The sequence below is a fragment of the Podarcis pityusensis genome (assembly GCF_964106645.2).
Source record: "Podarcis pityusensis genome assembly, chromosome: 10".
Taxonomy (NCBI): domain Eukaryota; kingdom Metazoa; phylum Chordata; class Lepidosauria; order Squamata; family Lacertidae; genus Podarcis; species Podarcis pityusensis.
The window spans coordinates 48,059,258-48,073,605 of NC_138035.1; the positions used below are offsets into that span (position 1 = coordinate 48,059,258).

General features: G+C 44.4%; 1 protein-coding gene across 1 annotated transcript in view; it reads left to right on the plus strand.

The window, feature by feature from the left end:
* Positions 1–3,538: 3,538 nt before the first annotated feature.
* The window catches only part of PPM1H (protein phosphatase, Mg2+/Mn2+ dependent 1H), an 82,135-nt gene continuing 71,325 nt past the window's right edge, over positions 3,539–14,348 (plus strand). The window contains exon 1 of the mRNA XM_081022356.1: positions 3,539–4,491. Within this exon, the coding sequence (XP_080878482.1) occupies positions 4,208–4,491 (284 nt within the window). The 5' untranslated portion in view covers positions 3,539–4,207. The remainder of the gene's footprint in view (positions 4,492–14,348) is intronic.

The following is a 14,348-nucleotide window of genomic DNA, read 5'->3' on the forward strand; positions in this document are numbered from 1 at the left end:
ATGTTAGTAGCCTCGGAAACACTGTTCAACCATCTCATCTTCTGTTGTCCCCTTTCCCCTGTGCTCTCAATCTTTCCCAACATCAGGGTCTTTTCCAGGGAGTCTTCTCTTCTCATGAGGTGGCCAAAGTATTTGGAGCCTCAGCTTCAGGATCTGTCCTTCCAGTGAGCACTCAGGGCTGATTTCCTTCAGAATGGATAGGTTTGATCTTCTTGCAGTCCATGGGACTCTCAAGAGTCTCCTCCAGCACCATAATTCAAAACATCAATTCTTCAGCGATCAGCCTTCTTTATGGTCCAGCTCTCACTTCCATATATCACTGCTGGGAAAACCATAGATTTAACTATACGGACCTTTGTTGGCAAGGTGATGTCTCTGCTTTTTAAGATTCTGTCTAGGTTTGTCATCGCTCTTCTCCTTTTGTGACTGCTGTCATTATCTGCAGTGATCATGGAGCCCAAGAAAGTAAAATCTCTCACTGTCTCCATTAGTCTCTATATTAAATTGGTAGAACCTTGAGAAGACCATCTATCTTCCATTTTTTTAAATTTACGTTTGTTTTCAAGACTTGTATCCACTGCCCTGCAGTAAAGCTTATAGGGTGGTTTACGAAAACAAGATAAAATAAATAAATGAAATATATAACAATAGTAAAATACATATTAAAGACTGAGAGAACAAAAACTTAAAGGATAGTAGTGCAGCAATAAAACTGCAAGTACATTTGCAGAGGGATGTGGGTGGTGCTGTGGGTTAAACCACAGAGCCTAGGACTTGCCAGTCAGAAGGTTGGTGGTTCGAATCCCTGTGATGGGGTGAGCTCCCGTTGCTCGGTCCCTGCTCCTGCCAACCTAGCAGTTCGAAAGCACGTCAAAGTGCAAGTAGATAAATAGGTACCGCTCCGGCGGGAAGGTAAACGGCGTTTCAGTGTGTTGCTCTGGTTCGCCAGAAGCAGCTTAGGCATGCTGGCCACATGAGCCAGAAGCTGTATGCCGGCTCCCTCGGCCAAGAAAGCGAGATGAGCGCCGCAAACACAGAGTCGGTCACGACTGGACCTAATGGTCAGGGGTCCCTTTACCCTTACCTTACATTACATTTGCAAAGCTAAGCAGGGTCTGGTATGGTTTCAAGTTGGATGGGAGACCATGTGTTGAGATTCCTCCACTGTAGGGGGTTGGACTAGAGGACCCTTAGGGTCCCTTACAATTCTAGGATTATATAATATTAATGTTGGTGCCCAGTAAAATTCCCTGGAGAGAATTCAACAAAGGAGGTGCTGCCATTGAGATGACTGTGCCTTATTTTCTTACTTTGGATGGTGAATGACTTGGATAAGAGTCAACTACAATTCCCGGAGGTCCCTGTAAAGAGGGATTGGATGTTAAATCACTCTGTGAATTCTAGGTCTGTGAGGATAATAGAGGCTTCCGAACTACTTTCAGCACCCTTAACAAACTATAACTCTAATAATTATTCAGGGGAATTCCATGCTTATAATAATAATACATAATCTTACATAGTCATATTCCATAACTATGATAATAATTATTCTATGACTGCTCAAAGTCTTATATTACTTTAGATGTATGGTGTGAATATGGCGAAAGCGAGAAAGCACATTGTGTTCTACATATGTTGTCTTTTTTGTATGGAAGAACAGCTTGTTGTAGGAAGCTTGAAACCTGTCCCATTTGTTATGAGCAAGTGCCATATGAAACTCTTGTTTTGATATTTTTAAATATTTCCACCATGTTGCCTCTATGTTGTCTTTTTAGCATTCATATGTCTGCATGCAGCCTTCTGTCTTCTTTCATGGCGAGGTATGGTATGTTTGGGTGGGTGCACAACTGAGACATCAGATAGGTTAAAGCTATTAGTATAAGGCACCTTTGCCCCTAATAAATACCTTCAGACTGCTCACCTCTATAGCCTGCAATCCCACCTGAGAGAAAGTCCAACTGAAATAGGTCTTACTTCTGAGTATACACGTACGTAGGCTTTGCTCTGCTAACTCTTGCCTATTCTATTGAGGTTGAGGGCTTGCCCTCCATCCCAAAGCAGGGATATAAAACTATAAAACCAATAAAGCATAAGCTTTAGGGCCCCTAATCTTGGAGGGACCTCAAAAGGGACTCTGGTCCACATTGCTTTAATTTTTTGCATCTAGTAGACCCAGTTTGACTCATGTACACAACTCAAATTGTCTATTTTTGTGCGTGGATATATTTCAGCAATCCCAAAGTTGGAGAGCCAGTAGTACAGGCACAGATGTTGTAAAGGCGTTTTGAGCTGCCGTGGAACAACCCCACTGAAGGAAATGACAGCAGTCACTCTGACCTCACTGATGCTTGCCATGGGCCCCCCATAACAGCTCCAGCTTCAGGGCCCCCCAAAATGTAGGTCTGCCACCAGGGGTGCCAATTTGACTAAAATATGGGGGGACAGGGCTCAGGCAAGCACTGCCCCACATAGAATCATAGAGTTGGAAGAGACCACAAGGGCCATCGAGTCCAACCCCCTGCCAAGCAGGAAGCAACATCAGAGCACTCCTGACATATGGTTGTCAAGCCTCTGCTTAAAGACCTCCAAAGAAGGAGACTCCACCACACTCCTTGGCAGCAAATTCCACTGTCGAACAGCTCTTACTGTCAGGAAGTTCTTCCTAATGTTTAGGTGGAAACTTCTTTCTTGTAGTTTGGATCCATTGCTCCATGTCCGCTTCTCTGGAGCAGCAGAAAACAACCTTTCTCCCTCCTCTATGTGACATCCTTTTATATATTTGAACATGGCTATCATATCACCCCTTAACCTCCTCTTCTCCAGGCTAAACATGCCCAGCTCCCTTAGCCGTTCCTCATAAGGCATCGTTTCCAGGCCTTTGACCATTTTGGTTGCCCTCCTCTGGACACGTTCCAGTTTGTCAGTGTCCTTCTTGAACTGTGGTGCCCAGAACTGGACACAGTACTCCAGGTGAGGTCTGACCAGAGCAGAATACAGTGGCACTATTACTTCCCTTGATCTAGATGCTATACTCCTATTGATGCAGCCCAGAATTGCATTGGCTTTTTTAGCTGCCGCGTCACACTGTTGGCTCATGTCAAGTTTGTGGTCAACCAAGACTCCTAGATCCTTTTCACATGTACTGCTCTCAAGCCAGGTGTCACCCATCTTGTATTTGTGCCTCTCATTTTTTTTGCTCAAGTGCAATAATCATTGCACATAATCAATTACATGACACGGCACCCCCCCTATTTGAATGGCAATGCCCATGATCAGACCCTCCACATTTCCCCAAGATTTCCTGTACTAAAAGTGAGACAAACAAATGATGACCTTATGTGCCATCATATAAAGGGCCTTGCTTTACTCTTTACTATGTATGCCATTGCACCACCAAATTTGAATGATGGGTATCTTTAATTTGAAAGACGTGGGGGGAGGGGAGCCGGCCCATTCAAATATTTTAATGGGGAGGGGGGAGGCTCCTATTTCCCCCCCCCCAAACTGTCCCGGAGCAACGTCCCTCGTGGTGTTGTCTTCTGCACACCAGGGCGGGAGACCTCCTCGTCTGCTCCTCTGGTTCCCCGCCCCTTTATCTTCCAGCGCGTTTTTCCCCGCTACGCCAACCCACGCATGGGAAGAGGGCGCGCGAGAGGCGTCTGTGTTGCCGCAGGATCTTCGGGGCCGAGTCCCCCGCCTGCCTCTGCGTCTGCAGCTCACGGAGCAGGAAGTTCCCGCGTCGTCGGAGGCCAGCTTTATTATCGTCACGTGACTCGGCGCGGGCAGCAGCCGCTCGGGTCGAGTTCGGCAATCCGCGCTGAGGGAAAGAAGAGGAGGAGGAGGAAGAAGAGGGAGAAGCCGGGACCCGCTTGACGCCCCCGCCATGAGGAGCGCTCCCCGGCGACGGCGCGGCGTTCAGCTCGGGGCTCTGTGGCTGCGCGGTCGCCCCTGAACACCGTGCTGAACCCCCGCTTTGCTCCATGCAGCGGCTCCTCCATTGCGGAAGCAGCAGCGCCTCTCCTGCAGGGACGGCGCTGGCCGCGTCGGCGGGAGCAGCAGCAGCGGCGGCCGCCTCAGCCGCGTGATTCCCCCTCCGCCCCTCCGCCGCCGCTCCGCCGCCGCCCTGCGCGCCTGCCTGCCTGCCTCCCGGCGCGAGCTGGATGGTGCTTCCCCCGGCCCCGCCGGTGCGGCCGGCGGCAGGAGTACTATGCTGACTCGGGTGAAGTCTGCGGTGGCCAATTTCATGGGAGGCATCATGGCTGGCAGCTCGGATCACGGCAGCGGCGGTGGTGGAGGAGGTGGAGGAGGCGGCGGCGGTGGTAGTGGTGGAGGAGGAGGCATGGACCTGCCGCTGCGCTTCCCCTACGGCAGACCCGAGTTCCTGGCTCTGTCTCCGGACGAGGTCGAGTGCTCCGCCGACCACATCGCCCGGCCTATCCTCATCCTCAACAAGGAGACCAAGCGCCTGCCCTGGACCACGGGATACGCCGAGTGAGTAGCCAGGCACAGACCGCCCCCCCACTTAAGCCGCCGGGTCCCGAAGCAGGAGGACGGCCGGCAGCGTCCCGTCCCCCCCTCGGCTGCCGGTGCGCCTTGGAGAGGAGGCGCGCCCACGTCCCCTCTCCAAGGGCGCTGCTGCAGCCGGGAAGGGGGGAGAGGCCAGGGTAGGATCACCTGCCTGAACCTCAGCGTCTGGAGCAAGCCCGGCACACTCCTTTTCCGAACCGGGGTTGGATGGATATAGCCTTAACTTCTCCCATCATCCTGGGAGAACCATACAAGCGTAGAGTTGGCAAGGGACCACTTGGGTCATCTAGCTCAACCCCCTGCAATGCGGGGGTCTTTTTGCCCAACGTGTGGGGCTCGAACCCACGACCCTGAGGGTTAAGAGTCTCATGCTCTACGGGCTGAGCTGTCGCGATTGACTCAGCCCTGGAAATGGGGGGCGTGGAGGCAAGGGGAAAGAGCTATTTCAGGTTTTCTGTTGGGAGGGAATGGTCAGCCACCCTGTGGGTAGATCCTGTCGCAGGTGGACTCATGTAGTGTGGCTGTGTGTATGTCATCTTCCTTTGGATGCCTCCTCCTTCAATTCAAAATTCACTACTTGTGGTTATGGGAATGTTCTCTGCATACCCCCAATGCCCTGCTCTTCAGGTGTTTGGGGTGGAACCTTGAGAAATGCCGCTTCGGGTTAAGTCCTCTTATGTTATGCGCTGGGTTGGTTTGGTCAAATACTCTCCCACAGGTGATTTGGGGCAGCTTTCACTTCTTCATTGTCTGTTCTGAGTGGGTGTAAAAAGTTAAGTTGCTTTTAAGTCCTGTGTACTTCAACTTATCTGATATAAAATCCAATCCTCTTGAATCCAGTAGGTTTCACTCCCAAGTGGGTGTGCATAGACGTACAGCCTGACTCTGTAAATATTTACTTGGAAATAAATTCGGTTGACTTTAATGAGACTTACTCCTGGGTGCAAGCGTACATAATGCTGTAGCCATAAAGTGCTTATCTTTGACCGGGTCATGTGCATCATGCACCATCTGGTTTTGCAACTCCATGTGTCTCTTTGAGATTTTCTCATCTAGGTCTAGTAATTTTGATGGGGTTATTAAAAGGGAAGGGAAATGAAAAGCGGGAAGTTTGCCCTTTGAGTCTCTCTCTCCTCTCCCCCCCCCCCCCATGTGCAGATTTCACCCAAAGACTGTAGCATTTTTGTTCTGCTGTAGATCTGTGTACTGCAAGTCTCTGGATTGTTTATTTCTACTGATGCGGAAGGGGTTTAGGAAGTGTTGTGAATGTATGGGGAGAGGTGGAGGCAGAGAGAAAGAGAGACAGGGTGCTATCTTACTGTTTTGGTAATGGGAGACTGGCATTTAGTGCACACCCCCTTTTCCAGGCCTGTGCTGCGAAGATGATGGCTGGAGTGTGTGTCATTGATCTGCTCCATTCTCAAAATTTTCCATCCTCCCTGCACACGAATCACTCTCTTGCTGTGGAAGCAGGATTCAGGAAGGTGGAATGAAGGAGACTACAGTAGCTTTTTGTGCATATATCTTTCTCCGGATTCCAAACTTCTTCAGTTTTAAGTGTCACGTTATATTATTCTTGTGCTTATTGTGTGCTTTTAACATCTGAGTGGAAGGCTTACAATGAAGCAGTGATCTCCTAAAATAAAATGTGTGGATTTTGTTTGCAGGGGTGCATATTGTGATAAGATGGGAGGGAGCTGCAGCTTTTGAACTGGTAGCAGAAAGCTTCACCCTCCCCCAGGTTGTGTTTTTGGGATGGATTATGTTACTGCAGCCCTGGACACAAATAAAAGTGAGCATTTACCTGTGATGAAGTTTGTGCAGGCAGATTAGGATGATCTCTGATCCTGTCCCAACTCCTTATTAGGTCTAGGCTAGCTATGCTGCGTTGCATTCAGCAATAACCAAATTGAATCTTACTGCTGTGTTTTATTTGTTTCCATTCATAATGCTTATTTATAAATTGAAGGCCCTCTAATGGTTAAGCAGTAAAAAGGAGGCAAACTATAAAAAGATCTGTTAGCCAGTTCAGAAGGAACACATTGTCTAATGAAGTTAGTAGCCAATCTCTCAATATAATGCTGCAGGATTAATGGTGGAAGAACTTTCTGGTCAATTCAGTACCTGCTTGTGGTTCATGACTTCACTTTGTCATGTCACTGTTGTTTCCTTGAAAAGGGCTTAGTGATGGCCAGCAGCCAAAAGAATCATTTTTGGCATAATCCAGAGGTTAAGCAACCACTTAAATCCTCATCTGAGTGGATACTTAAATATATGATTAAATTTCACTGGAATTTTACTTACAGTTTAACTTAGCACTGCAGGATTAAATACGATGAGAGCAGTGATTGCATATCTCCCCTCATTGAGAAGAAATAGATAAATTAGAACTCAGAATAAGTCCCGCTGAGTTCAGCGGGACTTGTGTGTGTTGGGATATTGCTGCCAGTAATGATAAATCATATGTTTTTCTATGTTCACTGGTGAACAGTGTCACTTCACCCCAGTGAAGTTAGGGCTTTAGGTCTCACCTGCACAAATTCAGTGTAATGTGGGTGTTGTACGACTGTTTGTGTTGCTGTCAAGAGCACAAGGAGTCAGTCAATGTTTATATGTAGTCTGGATTAGGTTAATTTGGACTATGATGACTTTTTTCAGAGCTGGGGAAGCTGTGGCACTCCAAATGTCCCCAACCACTGGCCATGCTGGTTGGGGTTGATGGGAGATGGACTCCTATCCTCTGGAGGGCTGCAGGTTCCCCCTCTTTGTTTTACAGGTTACTGGGAATTATCCCAAGTACAGTGGTACCTCTGTTTAAGAACAGCCCTGTTTACGAACGATTCGGTTTACGAACTCCGCAAAACCAGTAGTGTTCCGGTTTGCGAACTTTGCCTCGGTCTACGAACGGAAACCAAATGGTGGGTGGCCTCATTAGGGAAAGTGCGCCTTGGTTTAAGAACGGATTTGGTTTAAGAACGGACTTCAGGAACGGATTAAGTTCATAAACCGAGGTACCAATGTACTCTTAATATGTCATGTGATTATTTCCCTGCTTTTCATTGCAGGCTCTAGGATGGGGAATAAAGAGACTTATGCACGTTCACTCAAAAGATAACCACATCGCTTGCAATGAAATTTAGTCCTAAGAATTAGCCAGGTACCAGGTGTGTTTTGCAACTGGCACGGGTCCATTTGCGACCCCATGGAGATCTATGGATGCCAGGTTGGCAACTGGGGAAAGCAAAATGTCACTTAGAGGAGGATCTGAAATATTTTCCTTGATGCTTGAATTTGTTTTATTCTGGATTGCTTCATTTGATGATTTAATGTGTTGTAAACTGCTTTGAGATTTCTTCTTTAAAATGCAAAGTGGTATAGGAATGAGATGATGAATAATACTACTACTAATAATAAGTTCCACTGCAAACAAAAAATGGCACCTAGACATTCCATTGTGGTGGCTGCAACCTAGGCTTAAGGTGCTATTTGGCGATTAGATTATATATCTTGAGTTTCTAACACTGCGTCAAATGGATTGTTGTGTGTCTATATATGAAATGCCCTCCAATTTTTAGATACTATACTTTGTTGAACTGCTCTTCTGTGTACTTTGTTGGGACTTGTAGCTATTACCTTCCATATTCTGTTTGTGATTGAAGTTGGTTTTCCGTAGAAAACAAAATCTCACCCCAGGGACTTTTAAAAGACTAACTCAGAAACCCCTCTCTACCACTATTGGTATGGGTTCTGCAGAAGAATCACAAATTCTTACTGTACATGCTAGTTCACTATATTGAAGACTTCGCCTGGGAGACCAACTTCTCTTGTAGTTGCTTTATCAACCAGATGAATTGAGTTCTATTAAGCTTTGACAATCTGTCCGCCCCTTTCTGTATCGTAACAAGAGATGGTTATTCCTTGCTGCTAGGCATTTGGTTTTATTCCTCGGGTAACTTGTAATGATCATCCAGTTTTGTGCGGCAAAACAGAAAAGGCTTTGTTTCAAGTCTGCTCTGGGGGGAAAAGTCGTTTTAAGTCTATGTGAACATGTATTGTTGAAGTATTAGTAACTTTAAGAAGGGAATGTGACCCCGCAGAATTTTTACTAAGGGCTTCCTTGTAACCAGATAATAAATTGGTGTTTTCTTTTTCTTTTGTTCTTTTCCTTCCTTTCTTTTATGTTAGACTGAAAAAAATGTTTATATTTTTACTCTGAATCTTAAGATAAACTGTAATGCCCCTAATGAGTCCCCCCCCCCCCCCTTTAAGACTGTTAGGCTCATCAGTGAATCCAATTAAAATTGGTGGCACTAACTTGAGAGACCGAATGCTTTTAAGATTATAATAGCTTTAGGACAAAGTGTTGACCTTGCTGAAGTAAATGCAGTTTTTGCTATTTACTTCAGTATCCCAAATTTGCACTGTTACTCTTCTGTGAGCATGGTTTCTACATTATTTTTGGAAAGACAGAAAGCTGGTGCCTAGACAGTACTTCTCTATACCACAGGCCTGCTGTGTGGTGATCTCCAGCCTTTAATGGATGTAGGTGTAGCATTGCATAACTGTAAGCCTGTAAAACACAATGCTACTTGGCTGCAAGAATAATTTTGTGAAAATAGTGAGGAACCAGGAGACTTTTTTTCTTTCATTAGGTGCTTTGTGAAGACATGGCTTTTTGTGTTTTCTCATGTAGATGTTGTTGAGTAGATATTACATGGTGTATTATTTATTTACATAGCATATTATTCATTACACAGCATATTATTATTTTATTAAATTTCTATGGCACCCTTCATCTGAGGATCACAGGGTGGCTTACAATATACAACCACCAAAGTAAAATAAACAAATCAAGAATCACTGGGGGGGGGGGGGTTTGTCAGTCATAATTGACGCTTTCCCTGGAATAATTATTACTGTCTTGTCCTTCTTTTGTTTGTACCCTCACTAGAATAAACAGTTGGATTGTGCTGCCCCCCCGTCAACTTTGTGATGTCTTGGCATCTTGCATCATTACGCCATGCCTTCCTATGTGCTACATGGAATCTGGCTGGGTTGAATCATATAATCTCATATTCAGGACACAGGAAACTGCTTTCTACTGAGCCAGGCCATTGGTCAATCTAGCTCAGTACAGTGGTACCTCGGGTTAAGTACTTAATTCGTTCCGGAGGTCCGTACTTAACCTGAAACTGTTCTTAACTTGAAGCACCACTTTAGCTAATGGGGCCTCCTGCTGCTGCCGTGCCGCCAGGGCCCAGTTTCTGTTCTTATCCTGAAGCAAAGTTCTTAACCTGAAGCACTATTTCTGGGTTAGCAGAGTGTGTAACCTGAAGCGTATGTAACCTGAAGCGTATGTAACCCGAGGTACCATTGTAGTGTCTACAATGACTGGTAGGGGCTCTCTAGGCTTTCAGATAGGGAGTCATTTCCAGCCCTACCTGAAGATGCTGGGGATTGAACCGGGGACCTCCTGCATGCAAAGCAGATAACTCTACCACTGAGCCACAGCCCTTCCCTATTCATGCAAGATAATCTGACACCATGTGAACGAAAAGCATTGAATGCATGGAGTATGATGGGAAGCGCTACAGAAGAATAGTGACAATGGGATTTCAAACAAAAGTACCCATTGCCAAGCAATATTGAGCTTCCTGCGCTTTCCAGATATCATCTCTGTATGCTGAAGAAAGCCTGGAAGTGCAGTTCAGAAGTGGCACACCTGCTAGATGAAACACTCGCTGGTGTTTTCTTTTTGTTATAGTTTTCAATAAGGGAGACAAGTGGAAATTTACTAATACTTTACCCTTCCATCATGAAACTTTAAGCAGATCCATTTACACTTAGGAGTCTAAAATCTGTACTTGTTCAACTGTCGTCGTCCCCCCCCCAAATAATAAAGGTATTTACTCACATTTTAGTACACTAGTCGTTAACCATTTCCATTGATAGATCCTATATCTATCAAAGCTCAAAGTGGTTTATTGTGATCCTTCACATTATCTAGCCTAACAACTTCCAATCTTTTTAACTTAGTAAAGAGCTGTACATTTCCACTGACTGATAAAGATGATTTTGGCATCAGATAGAAATAAGTAGGCTCAACCCTATATTTTATTTGCTTTGTCTAGCTGACAGATTCTGCTCCAGAGCTCTGGATTCCAGTTAGGATTTTGTGTGTAGAAACACCCAAGTTTTAGAGTGCGTTAGTAGAGTTAAATGTATTAGTAGTCATTTTGATGGTGCTATCAGCAACAGAAAAAGAAAGCAAGGAATCTAATCACTATTGTTTGTATCCAATGTTAGGGTTTTCTGTGGCGATGAAAGTAAAAAGTTGAATGAGACTCATACAGTGGTACCTCGGGTTAAGTACTTAATTCGTCTGGAGGTCCGTTCTTAACCTGAAACTGTTCTTAACCTGAAGCACCACTTTGGCTAATGGGGCCTCCTGCTGCTGCCGCGCTGCCAGAGCACGATTTCTGTTCTCATCTTGAAGCAAAGTTCTTAACCTGAGGTAATATTTCTGGGTTAGCAGAGTCTGTAACCCAAATCGTATGTAACCTGAAGCGTATGTAACTCGAGGTACCACTGTACCTCTCCCTACATGCAAATAGAAAGACTTGTCCAGTGTTTACTTTCATTTTTGAAGAAACCGGGCTTAGCATTATGTTTGAACCAGATACTGTGGCTTTAAGCAAACTGGTTAGTTAAACAAGCTAGTATCATAACTCACACGTTTTTGGTGTTTTAACAATGCCTTGTTTGGACTGGCCTTCTCTTTATAGAATTTTATCTTGTAGCTATGTGAAACACTTACCTTTGCGGATGTGTTAATCTAGGTAAAGGCAACTATTTGCTTTGTGGTCTTATTATCGTTTAATGTAATAAGATATTCAGATATGCCCCAGAGTGCAGCTTTCTTCTCTCCCCCCCCCCTATAAACACATAGGCATTTCTATGAACAGACAGTCCAGCAATTCATTGAGGGGGATGAGGTACGTTGCCATCAACCCTGCTGAGTCACTTTCACACTTTGCACTGCAGTATGTGTTACTCACACAAGGATAGATCTTCCATCTGTCACATGGAGGAGGTTATGCAAGGGTGGTTGTTGAACTTGGTCCACTCGGAAAGGTCTTTAATTGAACGTTGTTTTCAAATAAAAAAAATGCAAAGGATACCAATTTAATGCCACATCACTTAAGGACAGGACAAAAAGTAATCAATATGAATTGTGAGATGATAGCTTTAGCTTTCTTCAAAGTACTGTGCTTTAGGATTGGGCTATAAGAATGCTTAGCCACGTAATACAATATTTATATAAATTATCACTTTACAGGAGGCTATAGCTTGCCAAGAACTTGTTTGCTAAAACATCATAATGCTTAGTAACGGTTCTCCCTGGTTTTGCCAACTAACTTCTTTTGGCTTTAAAGGACACATAGCTTTTAAGCAGCAGAGGATTTGTAATATTATTTACAGTGCTCTCAATATTTGAATTTTCATTACCATGGAGATGTTCCGTGCCTGATGTTTTACACATAAAGCATCAGCTTTGTATTCCTAAGCTAATGTGTTTATTTACAGAATTTCTATGCCATTTTGCAACATAAGAGTTTTCTGGGTGGCTTCAATAAATAAGACAATTTAAATGTAAAATAAATCCTAAAACCAAGATCTACATAAATACAGCAATGGAAAACTCTCGGATGACTTTTGAACACTGGAAGGGCAAGATTTGTGCACACAGAAGCCTATATGGTTTCTGCATTCATAGGCGTTGTAAGTAGGGAGATGCAGAAAATATCAAAAGTGTGAAACTTTACCTCATCCATCTTTAGGAGTCCTCTGACAGTATTAGCAAGCTGTATAAACTGACATTGTTATATTATTGGCAAATCGTCAGAAGCTTTGTTGGAAATCCATACTTTCTCACCAAGAGCTCCTGTGTAAATTTAACATATCTTCTGTATCTGTTAAATGGCAGAAGAAAAGTCACACAATAAATTTTCTGTGGGAGACAAGGGAAGCAGCTGAGACTGAAGGATGGTACCAGTGCTATTAAACTTACTTTTTAAATGATTTGAAGTTGGAATGAGTAATGAAGTGGCCACATTATCAGATGGTCCCTGAATGGATTCAGAAGCAGATTGTCAAGAATGTTGGAATGGTATCTCCAAACCGAGTGAACGAAAATGCACATTATATTTAATGCAAGTAAGTTCACTGGGACAGAAAGAAAAAAAATCTTCCCATGCTCTGAAGAGGTCTGAACTGGTTGTGAATATGAGAGACAGAGAGAGAGAGAGAGCGAGAGAGAGAGATTGTTAGCACAGCTGTACAGGTGCAGGCAAATAGGAATTGGCATCCAAAACAATCAACAGTGTTTTGAATGTTGGGATAATTCACTGAAAGTGTCTACCCAGTGTACAATAGGGGTTGTAAAAGAAAGAAAATGACAGGTTAGGGATAAGGAAAGAATCTGTATGGGAATGACTGCATTGGAGCACGAAAGGCTCGAATGTTTGGGGCATTTTGGTTTATGAATTGGCATGTTTTACCAAAATGTATGTGAACAAGTGGTAGATAGCTAAGTAGGAATGCATTGGTTTGAAAAAGGGGAGAGTACACTCTTTGACTCTGTTGTCATGATTGGAGCACTTCCCAGTGAGATTTAGACACGCAGTCTGCCGTGGGGTGGTGAGCTTATTTGGATAACCCACCCCATAGGCTGATGGATTCCCGAGAGCCTTGGAGAGTTTACAATCAAAGCCCTTGTTCTGTGGGGAGAGGAGTTAGGCAGTTGACACAGCAGCTCCTAAATGCTCACTCCCACTGAACAGAGATTTTTTGCTTTGCCAGGGAGTTGTGGGCAATGAAACAGGGAGGCGCCTCCAAAGCGAATCTGACTCAACATGAGAGCTCACTTCAGAGCCCATCGTGATGGCAGCAGTGGAGAAACTCAAGTTCACCAATGATGTTCATGCATTATAGTTTATGCATTGGCATTCATTTACATAAAGTAAATACCGTGCCACCCAGTAGTAAAACTTATTCATGACACCATATCTCTCCAGCTCGCAGTAGTTCTTTGAAACTGGTAATCAGCTGCCATATTATATTAACATATTTGAGTCACAGTCAGAATATTTCATATATTCAAAACTGTGGTATTTCTAAGGTAAAAAGGTAAAGGACCCCTGGATGGTTAAGTCCAGTCAAAGGCAACTATGGGGTTGCAGTGCTCATCTCACTTTCAGGGTCATGTGGCGAGCATGACTAAACCGCTTCTGGTTCAGCATAACACCGCGATGGAAGCCAGGGCGCATGGAAATGCCATTTACCTTCCTGCCACAGTGGTACCTATTTATCTACTTGCACTGGTATTCTTTCAAACTGGCAGGAGCTGGGACAGAGCAACAGGAGCTCACTCTGTTGTGGGGATTCAAACCGCCAACTTTTTGATCAGCAAGCCCAAGAGGCTCAGTGGTTTAGACCACAGCGCAACCCACGTCCCACTTATATTTCTAAGACTGACTGAACTGGGACTCAAAACTGTCTCTTTGCACAGTGGTATGGGCTGAAAACTTCAAAATATTATGCACAGTTGTTTAAAAGATGGGGCCACATTTTACAAATGTGAAATAACCAGTGGAAGAACAATAAAATGTCTAGTTAAAATAATCACTTTATCATTGCAGACTGGAATATGTAAGTGATGGAAGTGGCTGATCTGTGTCATATTCCTTATGTGATATGTCTTATTTTTCAAATGATGGACTGACTGTGATTGATTCTCAGTTAAACAGATGACAACCTTG